Source organism: Lactuca serriola, chromosome 5 (assembly GCF_051521515.1).
Source record: "Lactuca serriola cultivar US96UC23 chromosome 5, Lser_US96UC23_V15, whole genome shotgun sequence".
NCBI lineage: Eukaryota > Viridiplantae > Streptophyta > Magnoliopsida > Asterales > Asteraceae > Lactuca > Lactuca serriola.
Genome location: NC_136412.1, coordinates 147181180 through 147201695, shown reverse-complemented (window position 1 = coordinate 147201695; position 20516 = coordinate 147181180). Strand labels below are relative to the sequence as shown.

At 32.5% G+C, this 20516-nt stretch overlaps 1 protein-coding gene, 1 long non-coding RNA gene, 1 other non-coding gene and 1 pseudogene across 4 annotated transcripts; 2 read left to right on the top strand and 2 right to left on the bottom strand.

Annotated features, from left to right (window-relative positions):
- The first annotated feature begins 2128 nt into the window (after positions 1 to 2128).
- On the top strand, positions 2129 to 4646 carry LOC145049864 (uncharacterized; annotated as a pseudogene).
- A 2800-nt stretch (positions 4647 to 7446) lies between these two features.
- LOC145055813 (U6 spliceosomal RNA) lies at positions 7447 to 7549 on the bottom strand. Its single transcript, XR_013685365.1, has one exon. It is a non-coding gene; the product is annotated as a U6 spliceosomal RNA (small nuclear RNA).
- Positions 7550 to 9000: 1451 nt separating this feature from the next.
- LOC145053076 (arginine--tRNA ligase, cytoplasmic-like) lies at positions 9001 to 13973 on the bottom strand. Its single transcript, XM_079001051.1, has 18 exons — positions 13822 to 13973; positions 13186 to 13262; positions 12961 to 13097; positions 12779 to 12854; positions 12594 to 12695; positions 12301 to 12516; positions 12121 to 12198; positions 11929 to 12012; positions 11749 to 11853; positions 11495 to 11673; positions 11339 to 11423; positions 11077 to 11263; positions 10937 to 11006; positions 10773 to 10842; positions 9800 to 9889; positions 9648 to 9716; positions 9396 to 9494; positions 9001 to 9319 (listed from the first exon to the last, which is right to left on the bottom strand). The coding sequence occupies exons 1-18, from the start codon at positions 13916 to 13918 to the stop codon at positions 9209 to 9211; spliced, it is 1932 nt and encodes a 643-aa protein (XP_078857177.1). The 5' UTR covers positions 13919 to 13973; the 3' UTR covers positions 9001 to 9208.
- A 3685-nt stretch (positions 13974 to 17658) lies between these two features.
- LOC145051283 (uncharacterized) lies at positions 17659 to 20238 on the top strand. Of its 2 annotated transcripts, none has more exons than XR_013683506.1 (7): positions 17659 to 17765; positions 17878 to 18015; positions 18362 to 18472; positions 18549 to 18634; positions 18792 to 18873; positions 18977 to 19890; positions 19980 to 20238. It is a non-coding gene; the product is annotated as an uncharacterized LOC145051283 (long non-coding RNA). The 2 variants fall into 2 exon arrangements; XR_013683507.1 differs by having other exon boundaries at positions 17710 to 17794.
- Positions 20239 to 20516: the final 278 nt, after the last annotated feature.

The following is a 20516-nucleotide window of genomic DNA, read 5'->3' as shown; positions in this document are numbered from 1 at the left end:
TTGCTCCCGAATCAACCCACCATGCAACATTATCATCTTGCACATAAAATGCTTTAGAAATCACAGAAATATAATTCTGAATATATTTAGAATTCTGCAATGAAACAGAAATCTGACCTTGTTGCTATTCTGGATCCTTGGATCCACTTGGTCCAGCACCATCCTTATTCACTTTGCGAAGACGACAATCTTTCTTGAAGTGACCCGGTCTGTTACAATTCCAACAAACCAACTTAGCCTTCTTGTTGGAAGACTTGTCATCCTTTCCTTTAAACTTCCTTTTTCCATTAGACTTCTTGGGATTCTTTGACCTTTCTCTTTCCACCATGTTCACAGAAGAGGAACCAACTTGGTTCTTGCCTTTAGGATTGTTATCAAGTTCTTGAGTCCTTATGGACTCTTCAATCCTTAAATGGCTTCCAAGTTGAGTCAAAGTCAATTCCTCTTTGTTATGTTTCAGATTGTGTTTAAAATCCTTCCAGGAAGGGGGCAGTTTGTCAATGATCACAGCCACAGAAATGGCTTCATCCATTTTCAGATTGTGTTGAGTAAATTATCCCAAAATCCTTAACATTTTATGGAACTGTTCCATAACAGGCCTAGAGTCAATCATCTTGTAACCCATAAAGTTACTAACAAGAAACTTCTTACTATAAGCATCTTCAGCCATGTACTTGGATTCAAGAGAATCCCACAGTTCTTTTGCAGATTCGAAATTTTGATAGATATCAAAAAGAGAGTCATACATACCATTGAGAATATGACCACGACATATGTAATCATCATTTTCCCACTTTGATCTTCTTCTTGTTGCCTCCAAAGGTTCATCTTCAACAGATTCTGGTAAAACTGGCATGGGTGTACTCAGAACATACACCACTTTCAGAGTGGTAAGGAGAAACTTCATCTTCTTCTGCCATCTACGAAAATCTTGCCCTTCAAACTTGTTCAGTTTTTCAAACTTACTTGTCATTTCCTTCACAAAATCACCACTTGCCATGATCACAGAATACTTCTATTTTTTATTAGAAATATGGTTTAGTGGCACTTGGAAATCTGAGAATCGTGATAATCACTTTCAAATCGAAGTATTTGTGTGGTACTCCCAAATCCTCAATTGGATAAGACTCAGATAAAATCAGAGAGAAAAGAAAGAGAGAATGAGATGGTGTAATTTCATGAGTACCAGAAAAGTGACTAAAATTGGTTATAAACCTTCCTTATCTGAAAAACTGTCAAAACTGTCATATAACAGTTTTTCTCAACAGTAAAAACTGTTATAAATCCTGGTTTTGTATATGGATTAATGCAAAGTCAAAACCGGGTCAAATATGAAAAATTTGGATTTTCTGATGCATTTTTAATACAGCAATATAACCCAAATAAAATTTTCCCGCGCTGACCTGGCAACTCGACCCCAGCAAGGGGCTCTGCCCCTTCGACCCCGCCAGGGGCTGCCGCCCTTTCGACCCCGCTCCCAGGGGCGCTGCCCCCGGACCCCCGTTCGTTCAGGGGCTTCGCCCCTAAATGACAATATACTTTGATACTTGATCAAACTTAAACAAGTGTGTACTCCACACCTTCCTTACTTGTTTAATATTTATCAAGATCATTTTTAGTCAACAAAGTAATCCTATTACACTTAAATAACATTGATGATAACAAATCACCAACAGAGAATAGCCATCGAAATCATGTCTAATCCCGTCTAGTTTTTTCCCATGTATGATTAGTTTAGTATACTACTTGTATTGCATTTTGCATGCATTGGAAGAGAACCAAGTGAGAGGAACAAAATTTGCAACTTTTTCTCCCACGAACGAAATAGTGGCGGACATAGGATTTCATAAAGAGGTGTCATAGGAAATTTTAGTAATGTCACAATAGTAGAAGAAAATAATTTCGAAATTTTTTACACTGTGTACAGAAAAAGCAGTTACCAGTGCCACTGCCGACACCCACATAGATAACACTACAAAGACTTTGCAGTCACTCAACTCCTATCCCTTGTAAGAAATGCCGCATATAATAGTTTATACCAGCAACATGAACTTTCAGTTTGGGGCAAGCTATATAACTATCTAGAAGCTTGAATTAGTCTTTGTTTTACCTTTCAAGCGTAAGGAAAATGCCTACATCAGTTATTGGGTTTTTGATTTATTTTACAAAAAATAAAAATAAAAAATAAAAAATAAAAAAAAATAAAAAAAAAAAAAATCCATGATGTTTGTTAGGTTTGTGCCTACAAAGATAGGAAAGTGATCATTGATACTGCAGCTGGAATCATAGGAAAAGAAGACTCTCATCCTGTTCAGCCCGATACCTTATTTCCTGTTTTTTCTGCAACTAAGGGTGTCACAACAGGAATGATGCATTGGCTAGCCGATAAAGGGTATATTTGTCAATTGTATATATTTAGCTCCCATGAGAGGATTTGTATGGGATCTTGTCATACAAGTAAGTATTAACCAACATTGTATATTCATCATAGGAAACTAAAGCTTGATGATAATTTTGCAAACATTTGGGCGGAATTTGGTACAAATGGAAAAGATCATATAAAGGTTATCCCTATCTCCCAATGTTTCTTTTCTCTAATTTTTAAACATCATCTTTATAATTATCTGATTTCACTAGAACAAACATTAGTGAAACGTCTCCAAGGGTATCTCTGTAGAAACAAGCAAGGGTTAATGGATTATCAATATGAGAGTTTCAATTCAAATTTGGATTGGGCTCCTTGTGGGCAACCACTTAACCTAGTAGTGTTGTGTACTAAAACCCTAAAATGGTAATTCATAGTGTTGTGTACTAAAACCTTAAAATGGTAAACCATTTATCCATCAGTGTAGCCACTCAACTAAGTCTTGTAGTTATTGAACATTAAAGAATAATAATTTAAAAACTCACTTCTCTTGGTTACCCGATTTTGGGAAAAAAAAGTAATTAAAATACTTAAAAAGAAGAATATCTTATCAGAATTTTATCGATTTAACCACCTAACTACTCTTTTATGATCTTTATAATAATAATTTGGTGACTAAATTGGTAGAAATAACAGTTTCAGTGGTTAACTCGATAAAATTGTGAAATTGTGTCGCGCTTTTCTATATTTTGCATGACGTTCACATTAGGAAATAGCTTTTAAACGATCAAAAACCATAATTGTTTGATCACTACCGAATATGATTAGGTGGTTAATTTGATAAAGTGGCAAAAGTACAAGCGCTTTTATGTATTCTTTCATGTCTTTTTATTTACAACAACAACAATCATACTCTCTATTGTACACCTTCAACCAATTGGGTTGAGAACACCAAATAGCCCTTTGGTTGTATTCTGCCATATAAGTCTATTAGTTCATAAGAAACTTTCATTTTTATGTGGAATTCAGGTGTGGAATCTCGTCTAGCAAGTCTTACGTATGATAAAACTGAATACAATATGTTCGCTGTTCTATGTGAAAACAGTGAATTCAGGTCTGAGTTTGCCATGTCTTCTTCTCTCTCACCTGACATGCTTGTAGACTTTATTCCCTTATCCAACACCTTCAATATCCGTCGTGCCATACTACCAGCCATTAACGGACACTTCTCAGCCCGTTCATTGGCTCGCTACTATGCCGCCCTCGTGGATGGTGGTGCAGTCCCTCCCCGCCATTCCTCCACCCTCCCACTGCTCTGAAGCCATCCTCACCACCCCACATTACCTTCCAAGAAAATCTCCGATTACCAGAAAGATGAAAGCACGGACAACCACACCAAAAACCCTAAATCTGATCCTTACATCAAAATCCAAGAAACCAGTAACACAAGTGACAAGATCGATACGAAAATTTTTAGCAGCACAAAATCAAAAATTCATGATGCGTTCTTGGGAAGAGGAGATTATGGGCGTGTTTGGCAAAAGTAGTTGTTAGCTGGAAGCGGGTAGCGGTTAGCTGGTAGCGTATAGCAGGTAGCTGGTAACGGGAAGCTGTAGCTTTTATTTGTTATATGAATGTTTGGCAAAAGTAGCCGGAAGCTTTTGAAATATATAAAATTACATAAAAGGATAATTGATTAAAAATAAATAAATAAATAAATATATATATATATATATATATATATATATATATATATATATATATATATATATATATATATATATATTTAAGGGTAATTATGGAAATTGATTTCAAAAGCTCAGGAGCGTTTTGTTAAACGCTACATGAAATAGCTTTTAGAATCGGAGCGTTTTGTTAAAATAAAAGCTAAACGCTCGTACTGTCAAACGAAGTTTTTTGTTTAAACTAGAGCGTTTTATCAAAAGCTAAAAGCTAGAAGCTCTCAAACGCTTCCAAAAGCTCCGTGTCAAACACGCCCTATAAGGATTTAATCCTCCCGAATAGTAAAATTGGGCTTGGATTTTGGAAGGCTAACATGATCGATGGTTCACTGATTGGGTTTGGTCACGCAGGTGTCGATGGTTCGATGGGATACTGTGACGTAAACAACCGCTTTTCTATTGCGTTGACCCTAAACAAGCTCTCTTTTGGGCCTTTGGTGGCTGAGATAATCCAGTTTGTTTGCTCGGAACTTGATCTTCCTTTACCAGGAGATTATTCGGGATCTTCAAAGTTCATCAAGAAACCGATGATCAACTAATGGTGTTTGATTGAAATGTGCTTATACAATACATAAACAATATTTGATTTTGGAGAACCTTTTTCATATATGTTAATCTTCTTTTCACCGTAAAAAACGTACTCTAAAAATTTGAACTTTACAATAACCTTATGACAAAATTGCAAAAATGGTCCCTGTGGTATGTATTTTTTTTTTTGGGTTTTGGTTCAAACTTCTTCTTTTTTGGATTGGTGGTCCTGAGGTAGTTTGTTTGTGATTTTGGTCCTTCAGTAAATTGAAAAGACTAAATTGTCCTTATTGTATTTATTTTCCATTATTCTTTTTTCCTATAATTATTTATATATATAAAATAAAAATAAGGGCCCACATACCCCTCTCTCTCTCTCTCACACACACACCTAGCCCACCTCCCGAACAAGCACCTAAACTAGTTATCGGCCGATTAAAAATCGTTCCAACGATGTGCTTAATAGAATAGTCCTGGAGTTCTTCATCCAAGTTGTTTACTTACTGGAACTCGATCGACAAGAAAACAACCCCAAAGAAACAACTCTAGACCCAAAATGGTTCATCCACTTCATATACAAACTCTCCCAAACCCTAATCGATGAACACAACAGATCAATCTATGATGCAATTCTCGAATGGTATTGCTCTACCGTCTTATCGGATTTCATCCTAATCTACCCAAGCGACGCCCGTTGAGCCATCTTAGCCCTAAGAGGTACGCTTTTGAAACCCCTAACTACTTGGCGCGACATTGAAGACGATTTTAGGTTTTTAACGTGTGAGAGTTTGAAAGAATCCGTGAGATTCACTGGCGTGTTGGAAGCTCTTTAATCGCCGGTCACTCATCAGGCGTCAGATTTACACTTCGGATCGGCAAATCATTAGCGAAACAGGGTTGTTTGTTTAGATGTCTTTGTTTAATCTGCCTTTGATTTCTCTTGCAGAGAGTTTGAAGAATATATGGGAGAAAGCGGTTTTTGGTTAGCATAAAGTTAAATCGGTTATGCCTTCTGCTACGTTTCATCTGCAGGTGGGGGAACCGTCTTCCTTACATAACATGTGGTAGTTGAAGGAGAGGGGTTGAGTTACAGGTTTCAAAGCGAGGAAGGAGAGCTTGGGTTATCGAGTTCTTCAAATAAATTAACCTAACACATGTGATGTAGAAGCTCCGTATTCTGAAATGAGTTTGAGACAAAAATTTCAATTGCTTGACCATCAACAACTCCATTTCTGATCAGTTCATGTCTATATATTATCGTTTCTGATGAGTTCACTTAGCAATAATCAGATTCCTTTGCTTCTCTCGGCTATTGTTTCTTTTTCTGTATGATCGATCAATAACAAAAAGGGTAGCTCCACACTATTTGGCTTCTGATCTATGATCGATCGTGGGAATAAAGGAGGAAGCGTCGTGAAGATGCATGTTTCAAAGTTGAGGAAAAAGACAATCAGCCAAGGAGAGAGAGAGAGAGAGAGAGAGAGAGAGAGAGAGAGAGAGAGGCCCCATTTTATTATTAATAAAACATTAAATTAAATAGAAAAAAAGATATATCAAGAGGGCAATTTAGTCATTTGAATTTTTGCAGGGACCATTTTCACATAAAAACTAGTCCAAAAGGACTACGAAGCCAAAAAAAAGTCATGGTTTTGGACTAAAACCCCAAAAAAATACATACCACAGAACCATTTTTGCAGTTTTGTCTAACCTTATTATATTTTATGTGGGGTTTCCATTTTTTTCTTCTATGATCATATATAGCAAAGAACAACATCCAAAATTATTGAATAAAAGTCTTATGAATATTTTTGTTTGTGAATATTAATCCTTGTGGCTTCTTACTATCATATAGTATCTTACCACAATAAAAAGAAGTTACAATCTTAGGGATAATGACTTAGGAGGGTAATAAGGTTTCCAGTTTATCCGTATTAGGTCATTAAGGTTTTTTTTTGTGTGTATTAGACCAATATGGTTGTTATTACCGTTTAGAAATAGTCCTTTTACCGGTTTTAACCGGTAAAAATGACTAATTCTAAACGGTAATAGCAACCATATTGGTCTAATACGCACAAAAAAAAACCTTAGTGACATAATACAGACAAACTAAAAACCTTATTACCCTCCTAAGTCATTAACCCTAATTATTTATAAAACATGCTTACTAATCAATGTAACTGATTTGTTTGACTGAAAATAGTTGCTTCCATTTAAACCTATCTCACAACCCTTCCAAAACTTCTATGTCCAAAAACTCATATGATTGATGATCTTCATTACATAAATATGCAACATTTTATCAATAACTTCTTTTTTGTCATTTAAATGTTTACATGAACACATCCATGTGTACAAAAACAATCTCACTTTGATACCTCCCATCAATGTCTACATTTGATAACGAATGGAAATGTAAAACCAACGCATATGATGTCTATTATCAATTATTTTATAAAAAGCAAATGCACAACATGAACTAAGAAACTGAAGTTTCAAAATGAATGAAAAAATCAGCACATAAACAAACACATACAGACTATATACAACACATAAACAGAAGTTTATAAAGCATGAAACTTAATGACAGGAAAAGTAAAAAACTTAAAAGAGACTTTATAGAAAAAAAGATCACCCTTACTTGCCACAAATGGTTAAAGACATCAACAAGAAGATCAATCTGACCATAAAATCCACATGTTGTTTGATCATGACTTTAATAGATGAACTACTGAAACGTAAGAATTGCAATTGAACTCTATTAGCATTTGAAAAGGGAATTAGGGTTCCAGAGAAGGCGAGGAGGGGTTTAAAAAAAATTTGGACCATTTCTCGATTTGTGTGTGTCATCCTTGCGCAGGGGCCATGCTAATATTCTCTGTATCGTTCCAATTTTATCGGATGTCCCCAAAGGGATGACTATAGATGAAGAGCTTCGCCATATAGAGGAGTAGCAGGTTATATGGGACGACGCGAGTTATAAACGAAGTAGTTTACTGTTGATGGTCATATATTTTCAATATCTTTAAAATTAGGGTTAATGACTTAGGACGGTAATAAGGTTTCCAGCTTGTCCGTATTAGGTCATTAAGGTTTTTTTTTTTTTGCATATTAGACCAATATGGTTGTTATTACCATTTAGAAACAGTCCTTTTTACTGGTTAAAACCGGTAAAAAGACTGTTTCTAAACGGTAATAGCAATCATATTGGTCTAATACGCACAAAAAAAACCTTAGTGACCTAATACGGACAAAATGGAAACCTTATTACCCTCATAAGTCATTATCCCTACAATCTTATGTAATAAACCATTAACCACAATTCTATCGAACACGTTGAAGGAACTGCCTAAATCATAACATATTATACCAATTGTTACAAACAAAATTCCGAAGATAACACATCATCAAAATCAAAAGAGTTCTCTCCTAAAAAACATAAACCAAAACTTCTAAAATACAATTTATGTACAAAACCAAATTTATTTATTTATTTAAACAGAAAAGAATATACGTACAGGAACCAAGTAGAGAATTCGTTACTATAGTCAACAAAACCCATCGAATAACCAAATCAACAAACCAAAGCAGATGATTTGTGCAAGAGTGAGAATGAGAGAAGATAGGAACATGATTTGGTGAGATCTTTATAAAGAACACAAAAATATTAACATATGTTAATTAAGAGCTAAGGATGCACCTGTAATCGCATATTGATCTATTAAAAATTTATTTAAAATATTAAAAACCAAACTAATAGAGTAAAAATCCAATGAAAATCTATGGGGTTGGTACGTGTCATCTTAAAAATAAAGCTGAAAATATAAATAAAGGAAAATCTATGATCTTTGATACTATAATAAAATCAATGAAAATAGTTTGTTATATCCTGCATTTACCCTTTAAAATATAATCAACCTGTGAGCATTTTCAGAATTTCCTCGTAAATTAATAACATAATATAAGACATCATAGGATTATAGTGAACCTCATTCCTATCAAGAAAGCTTAAACACAAGAAAATAAACACAACTCATCAATAAACAGAGTAGAATTACTTATTAACTCCTATTTTGTATTTGGATGTCATTATGGAAGACAAGACACAATTTTAACACAAAATGTAGATATGTAAGTTGTTATTTTTTAAATTTAGTCCTTGCTTTATAAAATCTGATGAGAAATTTTTTTTCATCAGTCATCATCACAAATGTATGGAAACAAATAAATAAATGGTAGAAATACTCTAATACTTTATACATGTATTCACTATACTGATGCTTATTATACGAGATATTTTAGCGAATTATTGGCTATAAATCATCTTGCTGCCTAAATAAATAAATATTCAAAATAAAGACTAATACGTTGGAAAACAATATTTTATAGTTTAGCATATGGTTTTGGTCTTTACATCATAAACTTGTGTTACAATCATAATCTAATAACCATAAAAAAAAGTCCAAAACCCGCCTCCAAAATCAGAAAAATGACTACCCATATAAATGTTTACAACTCTCAAGGGTGTATTGAGCTTCAACGGAATTCTTGAGGGTCCAAATTGTAAAATTAGAGATCAGATTTTGTAGACAGGAGTAATCCCCAAAAGATGGAAACATTTCCTCATAACGACAGCAGTTGCCTCACACAACAATAATCTGCTTGTCTCCTCAGCCGACCCAACAACCTAACCATAAAATTTTTATATAAAATTAAAAAAATAATAATAATAATTTAAATAAATAAATAACAAAAACGCATACCTGGCATTCAGAGTAAAAACTGGTAAACTTTTCGGATAAATCATAAAGATATTCACACAACACATTTGGTAACAGATTTGTGCACGCCTCTTCCACAACCTGAAAAAGCAATGTACTTTCATTTATTTGTTTATTATTATAAATTATAAATTATAAATATAAATTAATAACAACAAATTGATAATATGATGATTTAATAAATTGAAAAAAAAAATGAAAGTGGGATTTTAATATAACGAAGGAATAGAATACCTCAGCAAACTGGAGCAAATGTAATCCAAGTTTGCGTTCTTCATCTTTCTCCAATATTAATTGTCCAGCCTGTCACCAGTAGACAATAATTATATTTAATTCAAAATTTTATAAAAAAAGTTTTTTAAAAAAAAAGGAAATTAAATTCTTACCTTTTTCAACTCCTCAATGTCTTTACCAGATTTGCGAATAATTGAACATATTCGAGCATGTGCATATAAAAGATACACAGCAGTGTTTCCCTATTTATCAAAGAGTGTAAGTGAGTAAGAAAAAATAACAGTATTAAAATTTTAAACAAATAAGAAAATAAATAATAAATAATAATAGGGTTAATCTCATAAAACACTTTATATTTATATGTTGTGTTTTTTACGGATTAAACCTCATCTTTGTTTTTTTCATGAAAAAGACCTTATATTTTTTCATTTTTTCCGAAAAAACCCACAACTTTGAATTTTTTTACGAAAAAAAACCTCAACCTTCTAAATGTTTCCAAATAAACCCTCAACTTTTTTGGTTTTTCCTGAAAAACCCTTCACATTTTACAACTTTTTTCGCTCAAAAAGACCTTATATATTGTGTTTTTTCCCGATTAAACCTCAAATTTATGTTTTTGCCTGAAAAAAACCTTGTATTTTTTCGGAAAAAGCCCTCAACGTTGTATTTTTTTCCGGAAAAAAAAACCCTCAACCTTCTAAATGCTTCCAAATAAACCCTCAACTTTTTTAGTTTTTCTCGAAAAACGCTCACATTTTACAAATTTTTTTTGGAAAAAAATGGCTAAAAGGGACAAATCGGAAGAAATAAAAAAATATAAGGTCTTTTTTTAGATCAACCCTTTTTAGAGAAAAATGACTAAAAAGGCAAAATCGGAAAAAATGAAAAACATGCAAGGTCTATTTCATGAAAAATATAAAGTTGAGGTTGAATCCGGAAAAAACACAAAATATAAGGTCTTTTATGAGATTAACCCTAAATAATATTTTTAAAAAAATATATTAAAGAAAATGACATCTTAACTAACATAACGGAAGGGAAAAATGAAACCCTTATTTATAGCTTACACGAATAATCAATAAACCATGTTTGCATTAACTTCATCAAGTAAAAATAAAAGAGCACCTTATCATTAAGCATCTGATCAAAATTGAAGGTGTAATTAGTCAATCTATTGTTCTTCAAATCCGCATACCTGTCAACAACACAAAAAATAAACAAGGGCAAATTTGTAAAAACTTCTATACTAACCAATTCTTTCTGCATTAAGTCAAAAAAGAAAGCCTTACTTAACAGCACCATATCCAACTGCTTCAGCAGTATGTTCAAGCTCCTCAGCAGTCCACTCAGCAGCCTTACCTGATATAACAGAAGATATTTTAACCAAAAGACAAAAATACCCCTTACATCATCAAATAAAGTCACATACCTCGTTCCACAAGTGCAGCTTTACACCGAGTTTTAGCTTCATCAAGCAAATCAACCAACTTAACCACTTCAGTGCTTCGAGTTCTGAATCTCTTTCCATCATCACCAAGAACAAGTCCAAATCCTACATGACTTGTTTTCGGGTATTTGTTCTCATCATTTGGTAGCCACCCCGCACGTTTAGCAGCCTGAAAAAAAAACAAAAATTTTATTGACCATTTTACCCCTGTAGTACTAACTAACACTGTGTAAAGTTGACTTACAGTGAAGAACATTTCAAAGTGCTCTCGTTGGCCTACATCAGTTACGTATATAATCCATTCGGCTTTTTCCTCATTAAGCCGATACCTAGATATGAAAAAGAGAGTGTTTTATAAAAGTGTAAAAGACGAAAATGCCCTCAAAGACAAAAAACTAACCACAAAGCTGCAAGATCTGTTGAAGCATAGTTGAAACCTCCATCTCTTTTCACAACAATAAGAGGGATCTTTTTTCCTTCAATGAAGATCACTTGAGCTCCTTCACTTTCTTCAATCAATCCCTTTTCCCTCAGCAAATCTAGAGTCCCAGGAATGTATGGATTATAAAAGCTTTCACCCTGAAAATAATGCAAATAAATATAACGAATTTTATATCAAGAGAATTAAAAAAATAATAATAATAATAATAATACCTTTTCTTCTAAGTGGACTCCAAGGCGTTGATATACTTTTTCATAACCCTTTCGACTTATCTCACAGATTTGTGCCCATGCTTTCCGGAATTTTTCCTCACCACCCTATATTTTTTAATTCATTATTATTATTATTTTATATCAAAAAATATAAAATATGATAAAAAGATGGTTAATTACCTGAAGACTGACTACTGCCTTCTGGGCTCTCTCTTTGAACTCAGGATCACTATCAAATCTCTGCTTTGATGCCTTGTAAAACACCTATCAAAATCATAGATCAAGAAAAGTGTTTGACTTTTAGTCAAATGATAAAATACCCATCAATATGATATTATATATAAAAAGGAATATGTAAATAAATTTGTTCACCTCAAGCTCTCCAATGGCTTGATCATTAACTTCCCCACTAGGGAACTTCTCAAATAGAAACTCAATCAACATTCCAAACTGTAAGAGAAAAAAGAAAAGAAAAGGGATTAGATTACACATTTTGTTGTAATCAAAAAAAAGATTTGATAAGTGAAACATGTAATCAAAAAAAGATTATACCTGAGTGCCCCAATCACCAACATGATTTCTCCTAAGAACATCAACTTTAGAGTACTCAAGCATTCGTGCTAAAGTGTCTCCAATAATGGTAGATCTTAGATGTCCCACATGCATTTCCTTTGCTATATTGGGAGATGAAAAGTCCACAATTGCCCTTTTCACAGGAAGCTTTGGTGCCCATGTATCAATACCATCTTTCAGCATCTTTTGAATGCTCTGCAAGGGTAAAACCGTAAAAGTAAGTAAGCAAGATTAATAATAGGTTGAAAAATGGAATGCAAGGAGAAATTTACCTTAGCTATCCATTGCTTTGATAATTTAACATTTACAAAACCAGGTCCAGCTATTGAGCATGATTCTATCATGTCAGATGCTGGAAGATTTCGCATGATTGCCTACATATAATAAAAATCATATTAACAATGTTGGAAAAGTATCTAATTTAATATTTGCAAACTAAAAAAGAATACAATATTACCTGTCCAACTGGTTGTGGACCTTTAAACTCAGTACCCTTGCCTTTTATTTTAGCCCATAAGCTCATGGCATTGTTGCTATTATTACCAAATGAAATTTCTAAATTAGTACAAGAAAAATATGCAAAAAAAGATGATGATGATGATAATGATAATAAAAATACTGTAGTTTATATTTATTTACCATTGGTAATCACCAAATTCTTTTTTGGCACAGGCGGCGATTAAAGGCACCACCTCTGGCTCCTCAGGGATGGTGACTTTTAGTGAGATTTCAAATACTTTTGCTATTTGTTCTTTAAGGCTACCTATATTTTCTTCCTGTTTACACAAAACCATTGACACAAATTTGTTTTAGTATATGTAAAAGTTGATATGTTGATGATAATGTGTGAGTTAATAGGCTTACGTTTGCAGCTGCCATGGTTGATGTTGAATGTGCCCACTTAACTGGAAAGTTTCTTCTAGATGATTCTTTCAGAATACCTGTCTAGTTTTGCAGTAGCAAAAATGTAAGAATTTCACATATTCATAATGTAAGTAAGCCAATTGAAGAGTTCAGTTTCTTTACTAACAAAATGGTTAAGCAGATTAGAAATGAGAACTGATAAAAGTCAATTATATCAAGCTATTGAGAATCCAAAAAGCAACTTATGTTTGTTTACTGCTTTGTTCACCGATTTTTTTTTTACAATTTTGGGGTCGTGTCACAATTTAAGCTCGATTAAAATGCAGAACAAAAGAAAACTATGAAGAAAAGAAAGTGTCCGATTTTATCGATTTAAAGTGGCTAACTCAAACGATGATGATTTAAATCGCAGTTTATCTCACACCCTAATTGCATGTAATAACTCCGCATTCTTTTAACGAAATTCCTTTAGCATGTTATAACTAGGTTAGAAGCAAACAATGCATCAGATTACTATCACATTAAACATCTACTGTAGACAAACACGGATTTCTAATCACAATTTATGTTACAATAACGAATTTGGACAAGAGTAACGAGTTGAAGAAGACGATAGAGAGAATAGATTGAACTTACAATTACTGGACGTCGAGGTAGACCAGATATGAGGATGAGGAGGGGGGCGGAAGAGAGATAGGCGAGGAGAGAGAAAAGATTTCTCGATTAAGAACATCTCAACGTTAGGGTTTTTTGAGGGTTTTAATTGTTAATTTGGGCTTTTTCTAAAGAATAGTATATTACAAAATGAGTCCCTACCCTTATATCCACCACAAGTTTAGTCCTATGACACTTGGTTTAAATCTTTTTACTTGAATTCGATAAGTTTCAACTTATTTAAGCTCCGTTATTTTAACAAGTTTAATCGGGTATTTTTTTGCCGGAAAATGTAACATTGTAACTTAGACCAACTCTAATGGGACACTAAAAAACACCATTTTAGTGTTAGTTTTTCTCTTTATCACTCCAACCAATCTCTAAAATACGTCATTTCAATATGTGAGATACACTCAAACACCAAATGTGAAGGCCAAAATGTTTGGCCTCTAAAATACACTATTTTAGTATGTGAGATACAATCAAATACCAAATGTGAAGGCCAAACATAAAATACATCATTTTAGTGTTTAAAACTCATCATTTTTTTGTTTTACCATTGGAGTTGGTCTTATTCAATTATATCCGAACCGAATTGTAGTATTTAATTTCGGGTCGGGTATTTTTAAATATATCTGAACTTTTATAAAAGAGTATTATAAATATAATTTCTTGGTTTAATTTTTTTTTAAATTAATTTTAAGCAAACACTTTAAACGCATTGTATAATAGAAAGCAGTTTTTTTCATTTCGTAGATATTTGTTGAAAATAAATAATCCGATTATTGCTTCAATGTTTTAGAAATTAAAGAGACTAGTTTCTAAAATGAAAACTAAACGCATAATTTTCCCATGAATTGGTTTGTAATCTATAAAGAGATTTATAATTGTGTAGTTGTCGTGACAAATGTTGGCATTTTAGAAGCCATCAAGTATCAAACTAAGGGCATCTCCAACCTTACACTAAAAAATCACATTTACACTATAATATTTCAACGGTAAATTATACCTAACATTATATATAGTGTTGGATTTTAGTGTAACATTATATATAGTGTTAGATTTTAGTGCAACCCTAAATATAGTGTTGAATAAAAAAAAATATACCTAGAATATTATTTTTAGTGTTAAATATAATGTAATGGGTTGGAGGACTTTAGTGTTTACATTATCTTTTAGACTATATTTATAGGTATAGTAAAAAATAGTGTTAAGGGTTGGAGATGGTCTAAGGATGCAATTGGAACTTGCAGACACTCAAAAACACATATGTTGAAAAAATATAATGCATGAAATAGGTTGGATTTGGTGCAGATACAAATGTAGATTTTTTGGTCAACGACATTATTGTCCAAACATACAAGCCTTGTATTTAATACATTAAAACCAACGAATGAATGTGATTAAGGAAGGGTATGATGGGTATTTTTTTTTAAATTTAATCGGGTATTCGGGTATACTCGGATTTTTTTACAGCTATCGATACTCGAACCAATTAAATATCTGGTTAATTGATTACTTGGATTTCTTAAACTAAAACCAAATTTATCCGACCCAATCAACCTGAACTGAAAATGAGTCGGATATTTTCAACAGGGCTAATTAAGAGTTTTGGTAGTTTTAAATAGACACTAAAATGTAATCCACTTATCAAATAGACCATGTACTAATGACAAAACTTTACAGTTTTTAGGGAAAAAGATGATACATTGCATAAAAGATACGAAGTTTACACAAATTTTCGATTTTGACATTGTGTTATTTTTTCTCAATTAAGTCATTAAGTTTACAATTTTGTTGAAAATTTAACAATTGACTAGTTTGTTTCAAATGTTTCATGTTTCTCGCTTGCTGACTATGCAAGAAGTTGTTATGACTTTTACATGTGATCTTAGTTCACAAACACTTAGGTTAAATTGAATCATTATGCATATATGTACTTCGTTTCTCTTATTTCTTCTTTTTTTCTTCTCTTAGAGCATCACGGTTTTATGCAATGGCTTCCTAAGGCCGCTCAAGCGGTTCATCATCTCAGAGCGTTTGGAAAATATAATTGTTATTTTATAGAATTGTTTGATAAATTTGGTTGGTAATTGGAATCTAGAAGTTGAAATATATAAATGTAGCTTTAGTATGTTGAAGTGTTTGGCAAAAGTAACTATTTAGTTTTTGAATGTATAAAATTTAGTTAAAAGTTAAAGCTTCCGGAAGCTACTTCAAGTAGCTTTTGGAATCAGAAATTTGTAATTATATATATATATATATATATATATATATATATATATATATATATATTATATACAAAACCTTATTATTTCTAAAAATAGATTTTAGACGTCCAAATGTTTAAACCAACAGTATAACAAACCATAAATAAATTACATAATACAATGCAATAAGCAAAAGTGCTCAATACATATTGAAACATTCAAACCTACTACCTTATCTTTCCAATACAAAGGATTTAAATTTAAAAATTAAAAAAAAAAAAAATCTTCCTTTTGACTAGAAAGAGTCAACATAATTTTCAAAATTTAAATAAAAATTTCCCTCGTATCGCCCAGATTTTTTTAGTTAGACCATCATCGAATTGGTTTCTCAATGCACAATATCGATCATCACCAACACCAACCTGTCGGCGACCTTCAAGATTGCTCGATCATTTGGTACGATTACATCATTACATTCATTTTTTTCATAAAAAATCAAAATCAGTTATAGAAAATGATGATCGTTTTTATTTCCAGAAAAGTCTTTTATTTGCATATCAAAATCAATTACACTAAATTATGATAAAACATTGTTTCTTATTTGAATAATCTTTTGAAGGTATGCAAAGCCCCCATCTACTCGTGGTTTTGAATTCGCACTCCTATCCAGTCTAAGGTGCTTTTTATTTGATTTTTGATTTTATGAAAAAATAAAATCAATTTTATATATCAAACATTGTTTTTATTTCCGTAAAATAACTGATTATTTGTCAATCATTATATATGTCCTACAACACCACTCTTTTTCTCCATCTATACACCTGCAGATCAAAACAATACAAGGGCTGGTACTAAAAGCTTCATTAGTTCATCATATATACCGGTATGTTCATAACAACTCGAAAGTAATGGGTAAGTCGCTATCTTTTTTGTAGAACCGATTGAAGATTTTGATGATGTTGTAATGTTTGTTTTGTGTCAATGATGTTTTTTAGAAAACAGAAAAAGAGGATTGAGTTGCCCTTTTAAATACCAAACTTTCACTATTAAGGGCCTATTCACAACTATGTCATCTTAATTGAACTACCCACGTCAAAATTCATCATCAAATTGCCGAATTGATTGCTTTTGAGGTAATATCGACATAATTTTCAAAATTTAAATAAAACTTTCCCTCGTATCGCCCAGATTTTTTAATTAGACCATCATCGAATTGGTTTCTCAATGCACAATATCGATCATCACCAACACCAACCTGTCGACGACCTTCAAGATTGCTCGATCATTTGGTACAATTACATCATTACATTCATTTTTTTCATAAAAAATCAAAATCAGTTATAGAAAATGATGATCGTTTTTATTTCCAGAAAAGTCTTTTATTTGCATATCAAAATCAATTACACTAAATTATGATAAAACATTATTTCTTATTTGAATAATCTTTTGAAGGTATGCAAAGCCCCCATCTACCCGTGGTTTTGAATTCACACTCCTATCCAGTCTAAGATGCTTTTTATTTGATTTTTGATTTTATGAAAAAATAAAATCAATTTTATATATCAAACATTGTTTTTATTTCCGTAAAATAACTGATTATTTGTCGATCATTATATATATCCTGCAGCACCACTCTTTTTCTCCATCTATACACCTGTAGATCAAAACAATACAAGGGCTGGTACTAAAAGCTTCATTAGTTCATCATATATACCGGTACGTTCATAACAACTCGAAAGTAATGGGTAAGTCGCTATCTTTTTTGTAGAACCGATTGAAGATTTTGATGATGTTGTAATGTTTGTTTTATGTCAATGATGTTTTTCAGAAAACAGAAAAAGAGGATCGAGTTGCCCTTTTAAATACCAAACTTTCACTATTCAGGGCCTATTCACAACTATGTCATCTTAATTGAACTACCCACGTCAAAATTCATCATCAAATTGCCGAATCGATTGCTTTTGAGGTAATATCAAGTAGTGGGTTTCTCTTTATTTCTACTTTTTGTTAAGCTTATGCTTCTAATTTGTTTTATCTAAACTAAAATTGGTGTTGCAAAAGGTCAATAAGCTTTAAAGTTAATGGGAAGCTTTACATTCATCATCCTCTGTAATTTTATTGTTGCGGTTTTCTTATGATTTCTTCGGAGCAAGACGACGATGCTGATGATATAACATAAAAAATAGTCTCACTTATGAAAACCCTAAATGGTCTCACTTATGAAAACCCTACATCTTGGGACATTTGATTTCTGTTACTTCACTATAAACAAAATTCTTTATTTTGATTGCTTAAGTTTGATGTTGAATTAGATCTAGAAGTGGACGAAAAATATCCACATGTAGTTGAGGATTTTTGTCAGAGAATGCATTAGTTTGATTGCTTCCTTATCGCTTCTCATGAATACAATTACTCCATCAACGGTAATTTTTATTTATTCCTTCAAATTCAAATTTTTAGAGACTCTATTTTTTTAATGGTCATAGTTTTTGTTGATAGATCTTCTCTTGAAGTAATGGTCAAGTTTGTGTTGATACATCTCTCCTGATCTTGCTGCTACCTAATTCCCTCACATGTAACTTAAGGTATTGGTTCTATTTTGTGTTTGTTTTTTCTTTCTAGATAATGGATGAACTTCACCTCTTTTCTTCATAAGGGCATATTTATTGGTAACCTTCCCTCCTTCTTCTCTATCTCTCGCTTTATGTTGTCAGATATATTTTAATCTTAATTATTCTATAGTAGATGGATATTGAGAGGTGAAGATGATTTTGAGAATAAAGGCTATGTTTTTATGACCATAGGACCAATGCACAATGTAAAGGTATTGTATTAATCATAAAACCGTATAAATGATATTGAGTTGTTGTTGAATTATTAATTCTCATATTTCTACATGTTGATTTTTGTTATCTCATGGTAAAAAGATCAGCTGGTCAACATCCTAAGCACGCAAAACATAAAATCGAGACATTTCCTAAAAGTTGGACCCTAGAAGACATGGAGAAGGATTGGATCAGACATCAATTTTGTAGAGCTGCTAAAGATTTAGATACCATTTTGTTGGGTATTACAATATTATGTAATGACCCCCATCATCCAACTAATTTCTTCTTTTAATGTAATGTTACAGTGTGAAGTCATGGTCTTTATTTTACCGGGCACTATAACCAAGCCTGTAGATTATTGATGAATATGCTAAGTATTAGAATGATCTCTTGCTAAGCCACAAGCATATCGAAAGTGATACTTTTGCTTCCAATCCAACCTCCTTATGTTGGTTATGGTAGGGATGTGCATATAGTGCTTTGGTACGCCCGACTATGGACATGACTTGATAATGAAAGAGGATATCAATGGCATGACTTTAACATTATCTCTAACTGTGGGAACGAATATACAAGATAGTTATTAAAGTGTTGATGGTAATACAAGACCTGAAAGTGAAATATGAGGTAAATATGAAGTTTTTATGGCATTTATCCAAATCTTTATAAAGGACTTGGCATCGTGTTCTGAATTTTTCCTTCGATCAAATTAACTATTTTTATTGTGATTTTTATATTACCAGAGGACAGGTTAACTTATCATGCTCACGATGACAAAGGTTCATGGTTCTTACTTGTTTTTCATTTGGTATTTATTCTTTCTAATTGGTTTTTTGTTTGTTCATTTAATGATTTCACATAGGTTGCAAGTTATGGTGCATGCATACCTATTCAAAAAAAAAAAATTATACCCAAGTATGCTCCAAGAGACCTACAAAAAGCACAAGTGTAATTTTCTCTGAAAATAGATGTCCCTTTTCTCGGTTATGATCACCATCAACATGCATCACCATGTATTTCAACTCCTTCCCTCCTTTATCTGGTTTGTTCTTAATCTATATTGCACTCCATAATTTATATTTAAGGTTTTTTCCTTTTGAAGGTGATGTGAAGTACCAGAAAGGAAGCTCCTCTGGGGAATGACGATGACCTTTTTTTGGACATCATGTCATATCAATTATGATATAAATTGATGGATATTTTGATTGATTTAGTTATTTAGTAGTTTTGTACGCCAAACTACTTTTGGATTGGGATTCAATAGCTCTTGCTCTCTCGATTTAAGTTCAACCCTCATCCATCTTGTTGATTTTATTATGTGGTAACATTTTCATGCTCCCTTATGTATGAATTGACTTCATTTGTATGATCTTTAGACTGTATAGAAACACATGAAAATATAGGATGGAGTTGTGATTATGTCAGATGCATTTTTGCTTCTAACAATCGGAACATCAATCCATCAAGCTTCATGCATCTAACTTTCACTTTTTCTATTATAACAACGTGTGCAAAGTGGAGTATTTTCCATGAAGGTAATTAGGGGAAAGAAGGTGCTCTTAGTGGACTAGGGCTATTAATTGGCTATCCAAATGGAAATGATGTTGTGATGGAAGTATTGAAGTGGAGTCTTAGAAAA

What these genes read in the sequence shown, in the direction of transcription:
- LOC145053076 (XM_079001051.1), bottom strand. Translation starts at nt 13,918, where the DNA reads ATGTTCTTAATCGAGAAATCTTTTCTCTCTCCTCGCCTATCTCTCTTC. An exon ending in GTCCACAACCAGTTGGACAG is followed by an intron (nt 12,696 to 12,778) that starts GTAATATTGTAT and finishes TATTATATGTAG; the next exon opens with GCAATCATGCGAAATCTTCC. An exon ending in GAGTCCACTTAGAAGAAAAG is followed by an intron (nt 11,674 to 11,748) that starts GTATTATTATTA and finishes CATTATTTTCAG; the next exon opens with GGTGAAAGCTTTTATAATCC.